The following is a 15,603-nucleotide window of genomic DNA, read 5'->3' on the forward strand; positions in this document are numbered from 1 at the left end:
ACACACACACACACACACACACACACACACACACACACACACACACAAAGGCCAGATAGCTGACTTGACAGGAAATTCTTTGAAGAAACTATATTAATGATGAACTAAATGACCATGCATACAGTCAAATAACTGATGTACAATCAAATGGGAGTATGGACAAAGTAAAACCTTTAGACAGCAAAAAATATTCTGTAGCTGAAAATACCACAAGTAAAATGAAACCTTTCGTAGAGTTACATATAAAGTAATCTGAGCAAAGGTGAAACTCGGATAAAATTATCAAAAGTAAGGAATGGGGAGCTGGAGAGATGGCTCAGCAGTCAAAAACACTTGTTCTTGCTGAGGCCTGAGTTCCATGCCGGCACCCACAGGGCAGCCCACAACTGCCTGTAACTCTATTTCTGGAGGATTCTGCGCCATCTTCTGGCCACCAAGGGCGCTGCCTGAGCATGGTGCACAGACCTAGAAGCGTAACAAATTACACAGGAAAGTTCTATGTATAATTTTACATAAAACATAAATAATTTTACAAAATGCATAATTTTACATAATACACCTTACATATAATTTTACACAAAATTATACATAAAACGTTTTTAGAAGGAAAAAAGTAAACAGGTGCTCCCAGATGTGTGAACACCGAGACATGCGACCAACCTATCCATCCTGCCTTGACTTCCCTGTAAAGAAACAATAAACCTCCTTCCCCAGGTTGACTAGGTCCTGCTATCTATCACAGAGGGAAAACCTAACCTGTCATCCCAGCACTCTGGAGGCAGAAGATCTGGAGATTAGCTGGAACACAGCAAAACACCTGACTCAAAACACAAACCAAAGTGGAAGCAGCGCCAGGGATGTGGTTCAAGCAAGCGTATTCAGCAAAGTGAAACATTAAAAACAAACGATTAAAATCGTTATTAAAACAGAAACGAGGGGCTGGGCTCTGTTTGGAGCACTTGCTGCTCCTTCAGAATGCGGGCGTTGGGCTCCCGGCACCCACTGTTGGGTGGCTCACAACCACCTGTAATTCCAGCTCCCAAGGCCCCCACTCTCTTGGACTCTTCTGAGGCCACTTGCACTCACATACCCACACATAGATATACATAGAAACATGCATACACATAAAAAAAAAAAAAGTCCATAAAAAAAAAAAAAGCAAAACCAAGGGCTAGAGAGATGGCTCAGTGGTTAACAGCACTGGCTGCTCTTCAAGAGGGGAGTCCAGGCATTCACGTGACAGCTCACAACCATCTGTAACTCCAGTTCCAGGGGATGTGGACGCCCTCTTCTCTTCTGGCCTCTGAGAATGCCGCAGGGCACAGATATGCAGGCCGGCAAAACACCCATACACATAAATAAGCCCCAAACAAAGCAAAAACTCACCAAGCTAGAAGAAAACTAGGTTAAACATTAAGTTTCAGACTGAGTAATTAGGCAGAAAAAAAAAAAGTGGGGGGGGGGGGACACAAAGTTACCAGTGAAGACTGCTGCGCTTGCAGTCAGTCCGGTGTCTTAGTGTGAATCCCAGCTTTTACTCACTGGCTGGGTGATTGTTCTTTGCCTCAGTTTCCCTGCCTGTGATATGGAAGAATAGTTCATGCTTCAAAGGGAATCTGAAAAGCCAGAGTGAGAGTCACAACGCAGGATGCAGTGGGAGAGAATCTTCATCCCCACAGTAGCCACCAGGCGCCCCGGGGAGTGTGGGATGAGCCGGGCAGGGAGCCTCAGAGCTGCCCACCCCACCCAATGCGTTCCCTCCGGGAGGCCCAGCGGCAAACAGACGCAGGCGCACTGGAAACCCAGCGGGGGTGAGGGGAGTCAGGTTGTCTCGGGGACGGGAGGCGTGGCTCCGCGGTCCCTCCGCCTCCAGAGGCGGGGCGCACGCGGATTGGCGGGATGCGGCGTGCGGAGATGGGCGGGGCGGGGCGGGAGGCGATTGGCCTGACGCGCCGGTGGGCGGGACGGGCGCGCGGAGATTGGCGGGATGCGGCGCGGCGCGGTGAGTGTGCTGCCGAGCGGGGTCTGCGTGGGTGCTGGGCCGGGCTGGGGCCACCCGGGCGGCGGGCGGGGGGCTCAGCAGTGCTTCCGACCGCTGCATAGGCCCGAAATGGGGGCGTCTGCTGCGGGGCGGGTCGCCCGTCGCGTCTGGCTTGGGGCATCCTGTGGGCCGCTGCCATCACCGTGCGTGTTTGGCTTACATTGAGTTCACAATCGCCGGTTTGGCAAATTCGTAGAATCCGCTTCCTGAGCCAGAGTTGCGCATGAAAGAGAGCCGAGCCAGCTAGGGGAGTTTGAACTGTATAATAGCTGTACCAAAAAAGTAAAACGAGAAGAAAGCCGCGTTCAAAACTTACTACAAGCAGCTTGTTGTCATTTCAACTACGCATGAAGAATAAGTTGAAACACTCTATAGTAGTCACTGAAATCCGCTGTGCATTCCCCAAGCACTTCTCGTTGTGGGACAGGGGTGCAATACCTCCTTGAAGAAAACAAAAGCCCCTGCCCTCCTGGAGCTTAGGATGATGCAGTTGGCGGAGGCAAAGTAAAGGCTAGAGAAGATGAATGACGCCAACAACCGAAGTAGCAAATGTAGTTAATTAGATATGGGAAGGTGAGTTTTAAGGAAAGACTTGACCGTGAAGAGCCGGTAATACTGGGGGTAAGGAGCAGCACAGGAGAGGAGCAGGCCGGAGAAGCCGAGCAGTGGAAGGAGAAACAGGTGGGAGGGGAGGACCAGGGCGCCTAGAGCTGATACTACAGGTCGAGCCAAGAACTTGGGGCTTCGCTTACCGAAAAGCAGTCTTTGGAGAGGCTTGGGCAGAGCAGGCATAACTTTATGTTTTATTTTTATCACTAATTCTATCACAGAGGGCTTCTTTAGCAGCGCCTGGCAGCATTCCCAGAGGTAAGGCAGTTAGTAGGGAGCTGCATAGAGTGAGATCAATCATTCCATTTGAGGGTGTGCTGAATTTGAGACCCTGGTAATTGGGTGGAAATGGGGAGAAGGTGGTGAACAAGGTTTGGAGCAAGCTCCAGGTTTTATGTGGTTATAGGACACATGTACACCCGTCTATCAGGTGCAGTTTGGGCAACCTGATTGGGGCATCAGGGGAGCTGCTGCTTTGGGTTCAGGTGGGAACCGAAGCCTTTTTATTTCTCTACAGTGATGCTCCTTGGCCTGGACACAGCTGCTTGGACAGAACAAGCCAGGAGTGCCACCATGTTTTCAGAGCAGGCAGCACAAAGGGCCCACACCCTGCTTGCCCCACCATCAGCCAGCAATGCCACCTTTGCCCGGGTGCCTGTGGCGACTTACACCAACTCCTCACAGCCCTTCCGCCTGGGAGAGCGCAGCTTTAACCGACAGTATGCCCACATTTATGCCACCCGCCTCATCCAAATGAGACCCTTCCTGGTGAGCCGGGCCCAGCAGCATTGGGGTAAGCTTGGGGAATGGTGCTCCCAAGAGCCCAGCGCTCAGAGCTAGGACTCTCCTCTAACCTGTAACACCTTCCAGTTACCATGGAAACCGCCTCTTTACCTCTCTCTTTTTCCTTAGGATAAAAGGGAGGATTGAATTAACTTGTGGGATTAAAGTTGGGTTTGGCTCAGAGGCTAGTTGTGGTAGTGGCGGATCAATCATGGAGGACATGGTTTTATGATCCTCGCTGTCCTCAATACAAGTTGCTCACTCGTGTGCCCACCCTAGCTAGAGAGCCCCTCACCATGGCAGGCTGGGTACGAAAGCCTTGGTCTTTACGGGATGGGCTACACCCAAACCATGGCAGAGTCTCGGGTGGGAGCTTGGACTGTGTTGTTTCTCTTGGCGTCCGTGTGGTGGGAGTCCCCTTTCCTTCTGTGGAATCGTCTGCGCCCCTGGGTGGAGCTCTGAGGAATGTTCTTGGCTGTTCCAGGGCATGAGTGTGGTTCTGGCCTAGCTTCCACCTCACCCTGCCTCCTCAGCAAGCTGTTCTAGGACTGGGTCTGTGCTGATGAATTTCTGGAACTTGCTTTCCTTCTTCCTGCCCAGCTTGGCTTCTCACATCTTTCCTGCCGGGTAGATGGGGCATTCACATAAGTTCTGTATCCCTGCCTGGGGACTTTGCATGAACAAGGCTGCTGACGCCACAGGAAATAGAATGGACCGGGTGGAAGGGGCATGAAGTGGGAATTGTGAGGTATATTTTCAGAAGATGAAGCCTCGGGAAGAGCAGGGGCTGGCACGCGAGAATCCAAAGTTTTACATGGACCTTTAACCCCAGTTCCTGGGAGGCAGAGGTGGGTGGGTTACTCTGAGTTCGAAGCCAGCCTGGTCTACAGAGTGAGTTCCAGGATAGCCATGGCTATGTAGTGAGACCCTGTCTTGAAAAAAAAAAAAAAAGACAAGAGAGTGCAAAGAACATGGTAGTTGTCAGGACAGAACCTGCGACTAGGGTGAAGGTAATGTGCTTCACAGTTGCTTCCTGTTGCCGCCATAATGAAGTTCTGTAAATGGGACTTGAGCCAACACATTCATTCTCCCATGGTTCTGGAGACCAAAAGTCTGAAATCAGGTCAGCAGGGCTGATTCCTAGAGCAGGGGTTCTCAGCCTTCCTGAGGCTGAGACCCTCTAATGGGGTTCCTCGTGTTGTGGTGTCCACCGATCATAAAACTGTTTTCATCACTACTTTACAGCTGTAATTTTGTTGCTGTGAACTGTAATGTACCTATCTGATATACAGGACATCTACATTCGATCCCTGTGAAAGGGTCATTTGATGCCCATAGGTCCGAGACCCCCAGGTCGAGGACCTCTGTTCTGGTGTCTGGTGACTCCTAGAGTTCCTGGCCTTGCCTCTGTACCACTCCAGTCTCTTCCCTGCCTTCACATGGCCTAGCCTCTGTCCCTCCCCCCGTCTTTGGACGTCTGGCATCAATGTCCCACTCAACCCAGAGCCCCTTTGTCCCTTCTGATGGACGCCTTCCCCTCCCCCCTTCACCATTGCATTAAGGCCCAAGGATCCTTTACTGAACAGGTTCTCCGTCCCGGCAAAGGCCAGGGGAGCATCACTCCTGTGAGCCCCAGTGAGCGTCCTGAGGTAGAGGGTCCTCTGTGGGTGTCATCAGGGCGGGGCTTCACCGTCTGACTGTGTGTCCCCGCACCCAGGCACCGGAGTTGCCGTGAAGAAGCTGTGCGAGCTGCAGCCTGGGGAACAGTGCTGTGTGGTAGGCACCCTGTTTAAAGCCATGCCGCTGCAACCCTCCATCCTGCGGGAGATCAGCGAGGAGGTGAGCCCCGCCACCCGAGGTGTGCCAGCCTGGTCCCAGTGGATTGAGGCCGGGCCTCTGGCTGCAGGGGGTAAGAAAGCCAGTCCAGGCAGGCAGGGATTGTAGTGCCACTTCGTAACACAGGAGCCACAGTGACCTGGGCTCTGAGGCTGCCTTCCATCTGTCTCCCAGCACAACCTGATCCCCCAGCCTCCGAGGAGCAAATACATCCACCCAGATGATGAGTTGGTCTTAGAAGATGAATTGCAGCGAATCAAACTGAAAGGCACCATCGACGTGTCAAAGTTGGTCACAGGTGGGAGCCCAGGGGACACAGTGGGGATCCTGGAATGGGGTGGCTGTGGGAGGCCTAGCAGGAGTAGATCTAGGGAAGCCCATCGGAGGGCCTTAGGGGGCGGCCTGTGCATTAAAGGCTGGTATACTAGAGTCTTGAAGCAGGGGTAGGTTCACCTAGTGAGAGGCAGCTTGTGCGTGGATGATCTTTCAGGAGATCGGCTTTCCTGTCTCCACCCAAAGGCAGTGCGCCTGAGAAGAAAGCATCTAAGTTCCAGGAGAGGATTCACTGGAATGGCGCAGGGGGTGGCTAGAAGGTGGGAGAGCCTCAAAGGCTACTTTGGGGCTCTGAGTTCTCCTTTCCCCAGGAACGGTCTTGGCGGTGTTTGGCTCCGTGAGAGAAGACGGCAAGTTTCAGGTTGAGGACCACTGCCTCGCTGACCTGGCTCCACAGAAGCCCATACCCCCACTTGACACAGACAGGTGAGGAGCCCCGCTGGGGCACCCCGACAGTGCCTGTGTTGGGAGGAGTCGTCCCCTCCCTCCAGTGGCCTGCAAGACCTCACCGTCCTCCGCAGATTTGTGCTGCTGGTGTCCGGGCTGGGCCTGGGCGGAGGCGGGGGCGAGAGCCTCCTGGGCACCCAGCTGCTGGTGGACGTGGTGACCGGACAGCTTGGGGACGAAGGAGAGCAGTGCAGTGCAGCCCATGTGTCCCGAGTCATCCTTGCAGGCAACCTCCTCAGTCACAACACGCAGAGCAGGGACTCTCTCAACAAGGTATGGAGTCTGCCCAGCCGACCGGCCAGGCCTGCTGCTCAGGGGCTGTCCTCAGAAGGCCCCGCTCCCTGTCTCCCCTGTCTACCCACTGCTGGCCTTTGCCTTTCTCGGAGCCAAGGACCCTGACAGGCTCTGGGTGTCCCCCTAATTAGAGCCTCACTGGGGGCCTTTTCTCCCAGGCCAAGTACCTCACCAAGAAGACCCAGGCAGCCAGCGTGGAGGCGGTCAAAATGCTGGATGAGATCCTGCTACAGCTGAGCGTAAGCAGCTTGGGGGCTGGTGGGGAAATGGAAACCCAGCTGCTGGACAGGGGAGGGAGGGTAGGGTGGTCAAAGTAGGAGGTGGGGCTTCTTGAGGCCTACATGCGTGCTCTCTCTGCCTTGTGCCCTCCAGGCTTCCATACCCGTGGACGTGATGCCAGGCGAATTTGATCCAACCAACTATACACTTCCGCAGCAGCCCCTGCACCCCTGCATGTTCCCCCTGGCTACGGCCTATTCCACACTCCAGCTGGTCACCAACCCGTACCAGGCCACCATCGATGGAGTAAGGTAGGCGCAAGACCTGGGGACAGAGTAAGCCTGGGCGGGAGTGGGCTGCACAAGGCCCTCCCGGCATCTGTCTACCCTGCAAGGATGGCTTGGGCACCCCTGAAGGCCACCGGGGAGGATCTGATGTAGTCTTTATGGGGGGGATGGCAATGATAGCTCCCCAGGCCACAATTAGCAGAGCTTTTCCCCTGCAGGTTCCTGGGAACTTCTGGGCAGAATGTGAGCGACATCTTCCGGTACAGCAGCATGGAAGACCACCTAGAGATCCTCGAGTGGACCCTGCGGGTCCGTCACATCAGCCCCACGGCTCCGGACACCCTGGGTATCTACTCAGTCACGCTTGTGGGACCCAGGGGCCAGGATGGGTGCCCAGCACAGCCCTGTATTCAGAAAAGCGGTTCTGGAAACCACTCTGGAACCTCAATTCTGTCCGTGGCCAAAGCCTGTAGAGTATAGATTAGGAGCATACAGCCCCAGTACCAGTGGGCCACGGGAGCACGGGGCACTTCTGTCTCGGTTGGGGTGCTGTTGGCATTCAGCGAGGAGGGAGGGACCCCTTAGTGGGACAGCTCAACAGTAGGCCTCTTTCCAGGGTGTTACCCCTTCTACAAGACCGATCCGTTCATCTTGTCCGAGTGCCCCCACGTCTACTTTTGTGGCAATACCCCCAGCTTTGGCTCCAAAATCATCCGAGGTAAGTTTTAGCCTTGGGGGGCTCTGGGCCTGAGTTGTCAGGGGCAGTTTTGCCTCACCTGGGTACAGAGGTCCCTACAGGATAGACGTCTGCGCAGTGGCCGCTGTGTTATGGTGTGTGGTGTTGCTGACTGGAGAGGGTGTCAGATGTCTCTGAGTACATGGTCCAGCTGTGGCCGCCCTTTCTGGGGACTTCCTTGCACCTAAGGCGGGCCCCATCTGGTCGTTTTGCAGGTCCTGAGGACCAGGCGGTGCTGCTGGTGGCCGTCCCTGACTTTAGCACCACACAGACTGCCTGCCTGGTGAACCTGCGCAGCCTGGCCTGCCAGCCTATCAGCTTTGCTGGCTTTGGGGCAGACCCTGATGACCTGGGAGACCTGGGGCTGGGTCCCTGATGAAGGACAGCTGGGTTGGGCCATTCACCCTTGTGATGTGAGCCCTGTAAATAAAACATTAATTTTTACCGGTCTGAACCTTGAGCCCCTGGGCATTTGTGGGATGGGACTGCTAGGGAGAGCCCCCAGCAAGGCAAGCCCCTCCTCCAGCTGAGGAGAACATTGGCAGGTGGTGTCATGAGCTTGTTTTATTGGTGTGGCCTTGGCTTCCTGGCCTGCCCCTCCCCGAAGGCTGGCAGGTAGAGAGGTTTCTGCATAGACTCTGGCTTTGGAGTCTTGGTGACCTTGATGTTCCACACTGGGAAAGGGGGACCACCCAGGGGCGTCTGATGGCTATGTGTCTTCCAGCACAGGTTTGGCAAGTGCTGCCTTAGTTTGAACTAGGCCAGGGCGTTGGGATCCCAGTCTCAGATATCCCCAAAGTTCACTGTGTAGGTCTCCACGGTTGTGAAGGGAAACATGTTGCCTCTGGCCATCTCCTCTTCCTCCTCCTCCTCCTCTTCTATTTCCTCCTCCTCCAGCTCAGTCCCATACTCCGTCCCATACTCTGTCACTATTTCTGTATAGGTCTCAGTCTCTGATTCCTCCCAGCCTGCAGTGGTTGTGGGTAGAACTTCCTGGGGCCTCCACGTAATGCCTGGTGTAGGGGAAGGTGGGGGAGTCGAGGCAGGGGTGGGGCTCGTGGCAGGGACTGTGGTAGAATTGAGGCGACGTAGCCGCATCTGTTCCCTCATCCGGAGCCGGTACTGTAGACGGCGCTGCTGCATGCGCCGCTGCTGTGGGGTCATGGGTCGTGAGGGGTCGATGCGGAAAATGGGCCGGTTCCCGTTCATAGCCATGATCTCCCGGATGCGCTTCCAGTTGGAGCGAGCCAGGATAAAGTTGCACTGGGTGGCCCCAATATCGTAGTCCACGTTGCAGGTCTTGGCGCTTGAGGTGTAGCCCTCTGCATGGGCCGTCACGCGGTACTCACCCGGGTTCAGGATGCGCCAGTAGTCACCTCCGCTTGCTGTACAGGAGAGACAGGCCTGACTGTTCCAGGGCCTCAAAAGCCCTGCCCTCTCAGATTCCCCCAGGCCCAGTCCTCCCAAGTCCTGGGCAGGCCCAGCATGTCAGGCAGGGTTCAGGAGGCCAGAGACTTGCTACATGAGCCAGGCTCGCCTTGCTCCTTGAGGAAACTTGCTACTGCTCTGTGAGAACAAGGTGAGCCCCACCTGGGAAGGCAGGTAAAGCTGTACACACAAGAGCCAGTCGTGACACAAGCTCTATAAAATCTCAGTACTCAGGCGGGGCTGTGAATTCAAGGCTAGCCTGGGCTAGACAGCCAGGTTCTGAGCCAGCCACAGGTACATGGTGAGACCCTTGAAAAAGCGTACCTGTCTTCACACCATGGTTGATGCCACTCACGGAGATGGTAGCATTGGCAATGGGAATGCCTTGCTCGTCTGTCACCACACCCTTAATGCCTCGGTGCACCTGCAAAAGAGGTAAGTTGGGGGCCCGCGTGGAGACTTCCACGTCCACACCCCTGCCGAGCTTCACACCCCTCTTCTGTGTAGCCCAGGTTGTCCCACCTGCTCCATGAAGGTCAGCAACGCCTCCTTGTTGTTCTCCCACTCACGGGGCAGCTCACTCTCGTGGGGGAACTTGTCACAGCCCAGGTAAATAGAGAGCTCCAGGCAGTTGGTGTGCAGGTAGCTAAAGTCATTGATAGCTGGACAGACAGAAACAGACCCGTGGTCATCCCCTCCCCCACCCCTTCCACATGCCCCTCCCAAGCTCCTCCCCGGCGGACTTACTCCCAGACCGAGGATTCCATTTGGCCCCATTGACAATGCCCATGCCACTGGTGTAGTCCTGTGCCTGGCACCCTCCTCGGTAGGGCTCGGTCATGGTGAGATGGGCAGAGGCAAATGAGATGGCCAGCCAGCGGAAAATAGCATGATCTGGAGTCTCCTGGGCCTCAGACACCTCTTCGTCATCCTCTCCACGGGCCGCCGCCATGGCTGCGGCCAGCAGCTGCTCCTGGCTAGGCGTCCGAGCCATGTCATAGGGGTAAGACACAAGCCGCTCACCCCCATTCAGGTTTGCTCCCAGCACAAAGGGGTTCTTCTCCATCCAGGAAATGATGGCCCGGACTTCTGTGGATACCTAGGCGTGGATGGCAGAAGAAGCCATTTCCCTTTCCGTCCGTGGAGCCCCACACTAGTGCTGGGCATTCCCACATCATACCCATATCCCTCTGGTTCTTCCTCTTGCCCTCCAGGGTCTCTGTGCCAATACCTCAGCTTCCTGTCAGCAAACTCCCTGCCCCCGCTCCAGGACCCGCCTCCTTACCGTGGCATCTGGGGACAGGTAGCGATCAGGGATTGGCAAGTTATTGTTCGGGACCCTGTAGGGGACCCATTTCTTCTCCTCGGCTGCCCAGAGCACAGAGTTGAGATCCGGGAAGTCCTCAAAGATGTCAAAGCCCTCCTCAGTCCACAGCCCCAGTGCCCAGTTCCCAAACTCGGAGCCCTGCGGGGAAGACTGGAGGTGACTATGGGGCGGGACGTCGGGGAGCCCACGCCCCCACTCTCCATCCACCCCTTGCTGGCCCACGACCCACCATCTGTGCCGCCACCTCATAGCCGTCCGGGTTCAGCGAAGGCACCAGGTGGATGCGCGTGTCTTGCACCAGGTTGCGCACCCTGGGGTTCCCGTCGCGGTACTCGCGGCACAGGTACTGCATGAGCAGCAACAGGAGCTCTCGGCCCAGCACCTCGTTGCCGTGGATGCCAGCTGTGTAGCGGAACTCGGGCTCCCCTATAGAGACGGGAGACACAGCAAGCCATCAGCCTGGAGGCCCTGGGGCCTGCATGTCAGGCTGCATATCCGAGGTACAGGCCCAGCAGGTGCAAAGCAGGCCAGGACCCTGGTACTCTAGGCATTGGCAAAACAAGGCCCTCGGGCCCTCACCCAGCTCGTGCTCCCCAGGGTTATCTGAGATCTCCATCGCGTAGATCTTGAGCCCCCGTGAACTCTTGCCCAGGCTGTATGTGCGGGTGATGGTGGGGCACTCCTCATTCACAACCTTCATCAGCTGGCAGGGAGGAGATAGGATGTCACTCATCAGGATCCTCCTGCTCCCCGGAGGCATTCTACGGGAAGAGGCAGGTAACTCCAGCTCTTCTCAGGTGCCCCCAGCTACTAGTTTCCTCCTTAAGGCAAAGGAGTGGCCGACACTCCTCAAAGGGAGACTATGCCTTTGGGATGCACCCCAGCGCAGCCTGCGAGCAACGCAGCCTGTGACTCAGGTTCCTAACCTGGCGCATATCCTTGTAGCTGTGGTGCCGGAAGTCCAGGCTGTCCGTGGTTACCACCTCATTCTGTGCATAGTAGCTGTGGACAGCTGCAGATGAGCGGGTACACAGGGCCTGAATCAGCTGCCCTCTGGACCGCATCCAAATCAGACAGCTACCCAAAGCCGCAGCCAGCCCCTCTTTACTCACGAGTCACAGGGCAGCCCAGCACCTCCAGGCGCATGCACAGGCTCCCGTTCCAGGTGAGTGGATAGATCCGGATGAAACGGGCCACAACTGGCTCGGGGAGCTCACTCAAGACAGGGGTGTCCTTGTCTACATTCCCATGGAAGGTCTAGAGAGAAACGGGCCTCTCTACAATGCTCTGCCTCTCTCAAGAGTCCCCCCTGGTCCAGAGAGTAAGAGCAGAGCAACTCTCGGGCACCTACCATCTCCTCGTAGCCATTGGTGCACATCACCCAAGTCTGACTGTCATTGCTGAAGCCCACGAAGAAGGTGGTCACAAAGTCGTCACTGTGGAGCAGACAGAGTCAAGGCAAAGCTGCTCTCATCCAGGGCTCTAAGGCCCCGAGACCAACTTCCGGGCCAGCAGGGCCGGGGAGCATGGCCTGGACCTCTGGAGCCAGGTTCTATGCCTGCTTAGCCACGGGTGGTGGCTGTTGCAAAGCCTGTCTGTCCATCTGAACATGCGGACTGACTAGCCATGCTGAGGACCAGGTTCATGCTTGGTCCCTCATGGGTTTTTCTGGCCTTCCCAGGTCAAGGGCTGTCTAGAATAGCCCAGAATGGGACTCAGCTGTGCTGGAGGCCCTGCCCACCACCTAAGAGTCCATTTACATACTGGATGTTGGAGTCTCGGCCCTGGGTGATGACGCCCGTGAACCGGGTCATCCTTCTGGTGTCCACCTCAATCCACTGGGTCTGCGACTCGTCCTCAGCACACCATGCCCCATCATAGTAGTCATCTTCGTTGGCACCAGCCTGTTAGAGGAGAGGCTGAGCATGGGCATAGGGACCCCTGCCCACCGCTGGATGGACAGTCCACTCACCCACCTGCATATTGAGCCGGCCCCGCTGAGCCCCCAGGCCGTGGCGCAGCATGGAGGAGGCCCGGATCTGGTTGTCCTCAATGCGATGTGACTCCATCCCGATGGGCGGGCACTCTGCAGATGCACAGCCTTGACTAGCGGCTCGCGGACTCAACCTTCATTAGTCCAGAGCCAATGGGCCTACTGCCCATGCTCCTTACATGTGGGCGCCAGTTAGAGGCACAGCTCCACAGCTTGTGCCTCTGAAGACTGAAGACTCTACCTGTCTCAAGTCGACTCGGGTCAGGCCAGGAGCCAACTGAACCCAAGCCTGCTTCCCCTGCATTAGCTGCCATCCGAAGAATGAGCTGGTGGTGCTGCCCAACACGTGTGACAAATCCCAGGGCTCCAGGCACGTCACCCAGATGAAGCCTATAAAGGCAGCTGGAGCCCTCTCCTCCCTCCCCAAAGCCCTGCCGCTGTCACCCAGCTCCTGGATAACAGGAAGCTCTGTCCTACTCCCCCAAGCAGGCCAGGCCAGGCCAGAGCACAGCTGCGGCTGAGTAAGGCTGTCTTCAGCTCCTGGGGCTCTCCCCAGTGTGCGAGAATCTATGGGAGGATGGGCTTCTGGGGGTCAAAGCTGCACCAAGAAATCTGGTCCTGTGCATTTTCCTGACACTCCTCACCCTCCACCTCTAGCCCCACTCACTGATTTTCTCCACCGGAGCCCATTCCTCCTCCAGCTCCTCGCCCTTCTGGGACCCTGTTAACAACAAAGGGAAGGGCTGAAGCCAAGGGCCTATGGCATCAAAAGACCAAATGCTGCCCCAAGGGGACTGGCCATACACCTTTGTGATCCTTGTTTTTCTCCACAGCCCACTTGTCCTCTGTCTCCTCCTTGGGGCTACTGCCCTCCTTTTTGGGTTTCTCTGGGCCATGGAAGATAAAAGAGTCAAGTTGGCCCTGAGCCTGGAGTAGGGGAGGCCAGGCTGAGCTGGGAACACATGGGGAGGGGTGTCAGGTTGAGCTGGGCATATGGAAGGATCAGGTTGAGCTAGGGGTACACGAGGGTCAGGCTGACCTGAGAGCAAGCAGGAGGGGTCAGGCCGAGCTGGGAGCATGCAGTGGGGTTCAGGCTAAGCTGGGGATACATGAGGGTCAGGCTGACCTGAAAGCATGGGGGAAGGGGTCAGGATGAGCCTGGATCATGCAGATAAGGATCATGCTGAGCTGGGGCACATCTGGTAGACACATCTGGCCTCAAGAGGGAGCCTGCTATGATATCTGCCCGGCCTCACTCACTCATCTCCTCCTTTTCTTCATCCACCTCTTGTCCAGCATCGGGCTTCTGTGGCGGAGGATGGGGAAAGTAGTAATCCACTGTGGAGGAGAAAGCCTGGCTTGGCCGGTCCTACTCCTGGCCTGGCCTGGGCTCCTGACTTCACTGGAGGCCGTGAGGCAGGCAGGCATTGGCAACAGGGGGGAGAGGAGAGAAGGTAGGGGACAGGCCAAGACTGAGGTCACAAGCCTGGTACGAGGTCAGCCTATGGAAAGGAAGACTCAAAGATGGGCAGAGGGTGGTGCCTGGATGGCAGCTGGCATCTGTGGCCAGGAGGGAGCCAGGCCAGGAGATCTGAGACCAAGAGTAGGGAAACGGTAAGGACCTGTACAAGGAGGAGGTTTGAAGGATCCACTGGGATCTGGGGGAGGGGTGTGCTGAAGTCAACAGCCAAACTCCTTAGAGAAGACAGGTGAGGCGAGCAGGAAGGAAGTCTGCTAGGGAGGGCTGAGTCCACATAGGGTAACGGCTGAGAGAGACCCAGAGACGCCCCTAGTGGGGGCAAGAGCAAAGTTGGGAGCCAGAAAGAGAGGCAGGGAAGGCCCAGTGTCCTGTCTACACGCTTGGCCCCAGATGTCACTTGCCTGCATCCTTTGGACTTTGGGATATGAGATACTCACGGTCATCATAGTTGGGGATCAAGTAGCCGTCCTCATAGTCAGGGGGCAGCAGGGGCTTCAGAGGTGGCTCTGTGGAGGTAAGGCAGAAGTAAATCAGAGCCTCTCCCCTGACTCCGAGCCCCCTCTACTGCCTCCCACCAGCCTACCGATTTCCTTTCTTTCCTCCGGCTCTTCGGCCTTCTCTTTGGGGGGCTCTGGCCAGAGCCTCTTCCTGCTGGGTGTTGGTCTGGGCTGCTTCTGGCGCCGGATGTACTCAACTAAGAGGGAGGCAGATTCTGAGCAGGCACGCTGGGCTGACCTCTGGGAGGAGCCATCAGGGCCCAGGCCAGAGTCTAGTCCACACCTGAGCAGGGGCTCTACTCACAATCTTCATAATCCTCCCGCTCTATCTGGTCATTGTAGTCCAGTGTGGGCACCTCGGTCTCCTCCTCTGGCTCTGAGGGAAAGAGAACAGTAGGCTACCGATGACCTGACCAAGGCCCAGTCCAGAAAGGCCCTCAGTCTAGTAGGGCTGCGTGGCTGGTCACCCCGAGACTGAGCGGATGGCAGCTGCTCACCTGGCTGGTGTTCTCTGGCCTCCACCTGGGTCCCCTCTCCTTGACCTTGCCAGATATTTGTGAAGGTTTCTCCTATGACACAGAAGTCCCAGGATGAACAGGGGTACCTAGCCGAACCACCTTGAAAGCTTATGGCCACAATGTGTCAGAGCCTTTGTGGACGTTGCAGATACCCTCTTAAGGCCACAGCTCACTCCGAGAAGCATAGGAAGCTCACTTCTACCTTAGCTCCACACAGCCACCTCGGAAGCCCCTGCTGCTCCCTGACTATGGGCTACTTGCTCCCCAACTATGACGACAGTGGCAATCTAGTATCCCAAAGTCCAGGGGCTACAGTACAGTGCTAGTAAACTGATGAGGGTAGAGAGCTATGCTGCTTTCTAGAGGAGGGCTTACCATAAAGCTGCTGCCAGCAGAGGAAAGCAGGAGGGAGCAGGGGGCAGAGTTCTCACCGATAGGCCCCCAAGCTTTCTCCCTGCCTGAGTGGCAGCATTACGAGAACTCAAGGCCGATAAAACTACCAAGGCCTCAAAGCTTCCTTGTCTTACGGTCCCAAGAATCTCAGCCTCATTTCTTTATGTCCTCAAAAAGGTCCTTGCCAGGGATCCTGCTACAAACCTCTCTCCTGTGGTGGCTCCTTGGGACCAGGGTTAGAGGGTGAGGGGAGTGGCCACTCCGGCATTTCAAAGGGGGCCACGGTTGAGAGCCCTGGTCCTGCCATGGGCCTCTTGGTAGTCTTGGGTGGTTTCTCCTTGGGCTTCTTGGTGGCCTTGGGTGGCTTTTCCTTGGGCTTCTT

At 56.2% G+C, this 15,603-nt stretch overlaps 2 protein-coding genes across 2 annotated transcripts in view; one reads left to right on the forward strand and one right to left on the reverse strand.

Annotated features, from left to right (window-relative positions):
- The first annotated feature begins 1,956 nt into the window (after window positions 1–1,956).
- Pold2 (DNA polymerase delta 2, accessory subunit) lies at window positions 1,957–8,039 on the forward strand. The gene is made up of 11 exons (XM_055624318.1): window positions 1,957–2,002; window positions 3,168–3,443; window positions 5,151–5,272; window positions 5,444–5,567; window positions 5,914–6,028; window positions 6,124–6,322; window positions 6,502–6,582; window positions 6,716–6,873; window positions 7,068–7,195; window positions 7,466–7,567; window positions 7,801–8,039. The coding sequence occupies exons 2-11, from the start codon at window positions 3,170–3,172 to the stop codon at window positions 7,959–7,961; spliced, it is 1,464 nt and encodes a 487-aa protein (XP_055480293.1). The 5' UTR covers window positions 1,957–2,002; window positions 3,168–3,169; the 3' UTR covers window positions 7,962–8,039.
- Window positions 8,040–8,131: 92 nt separating this feature from the next.
- Window positions 8,132–15,603, reverse strand: part of Aebp1 (AE binding protein 1) — a 9,647-nt gene continuing 2,175 nt past the window's right edge. Inside the window, 20 exon segments of the mRNA XM_055624261.1 lie at window positions 8,132–8,970; window positions 9,338–9,437; window positions 9,536–9,675; window positions 9,761–10,112; window positions 10,299–10,478; window positions 10,570–10,766; window positions 10,920–11,043; window positions 11,267–11,352; window positions 11,453–11,597; window positions 11,692–11,776; window positions 12,105–12,244; window positions 12,317–12,426; window positions 13,001–13,054; window positions 13,140–13,220; window positions 13,594–13,671; window positions 14,251–14,319; window positions 14,397–14,507; window positions 14,615–14,686; window positions 14,808–14,879; window positions 15,426–15,603. The exon segment at window positions 15,426–15,603 is cut by the window's right edge and continues 10 nt beyond it. Coding sequence (XP_055480236.1) covers window positions 8,369–8,970; window positions 9,338–9,437; window positions 9,536–9,675; window positions 9,761–10,112; window positions 10,299–10,478; window positions 10,570–10,766; window positions 10,920–11,043; window positions 11,267–11,352; window positions 11,453–11,597; window positions 11,692–11,776; window positions 12,105–12,244; window positions 12,317–12,426; window positions 13,001–13,054; window positions 13,140–13,220; window positions 13,594–13,671; window positions 14,251–14,319; window positions 14,397–14,507; window positions 14,615–14,686; window positions 14,808–14,879; window positions 15,426–15,603 — 2,976 coding nt within the window. The 3' untranslated portion in view covers window positions 8,132–8,368.

Source organism: Psammomys obesus, unplaced genomic scaffold, assembly GCF_907164565.1.
Source record: "Psammomys obesus unplaced genomic scaffold, mPsaObe1.curated_primary_1811, whole genome shotgun sequence".
NCBI lineage: Eukaryota > Metazoa > Chordata > Mammalia > Rodentia > Muridae > Psammomys > Psammomys obesus.

Excerpts from the sequence above, each read along its gene's own strand:
- Pold2 (XM_055624318.1), top strand. The coding sequence starts at position 3,170 with ATGCTCCTTGGCCTGGACACAGCTGCTTGGACAGAACAAGCCAGGAGT. Across the intron at positions 5,273-5,443 it reads TGCGGGAGATCAGCGAGGAG|CACAACCTGATCCCCCAGCC; the intron begins GTGAGCCCCGCC and ends TCTGTCTCCCAG. Across the intron at positions 6,874-7,067 it reads GCCACCATCGATGGAGTAAG|GTTCCTGGGAACTTCTGGGC; the intron begins GTAGGCGCAAGA and ends TTTCCCCTGCAG.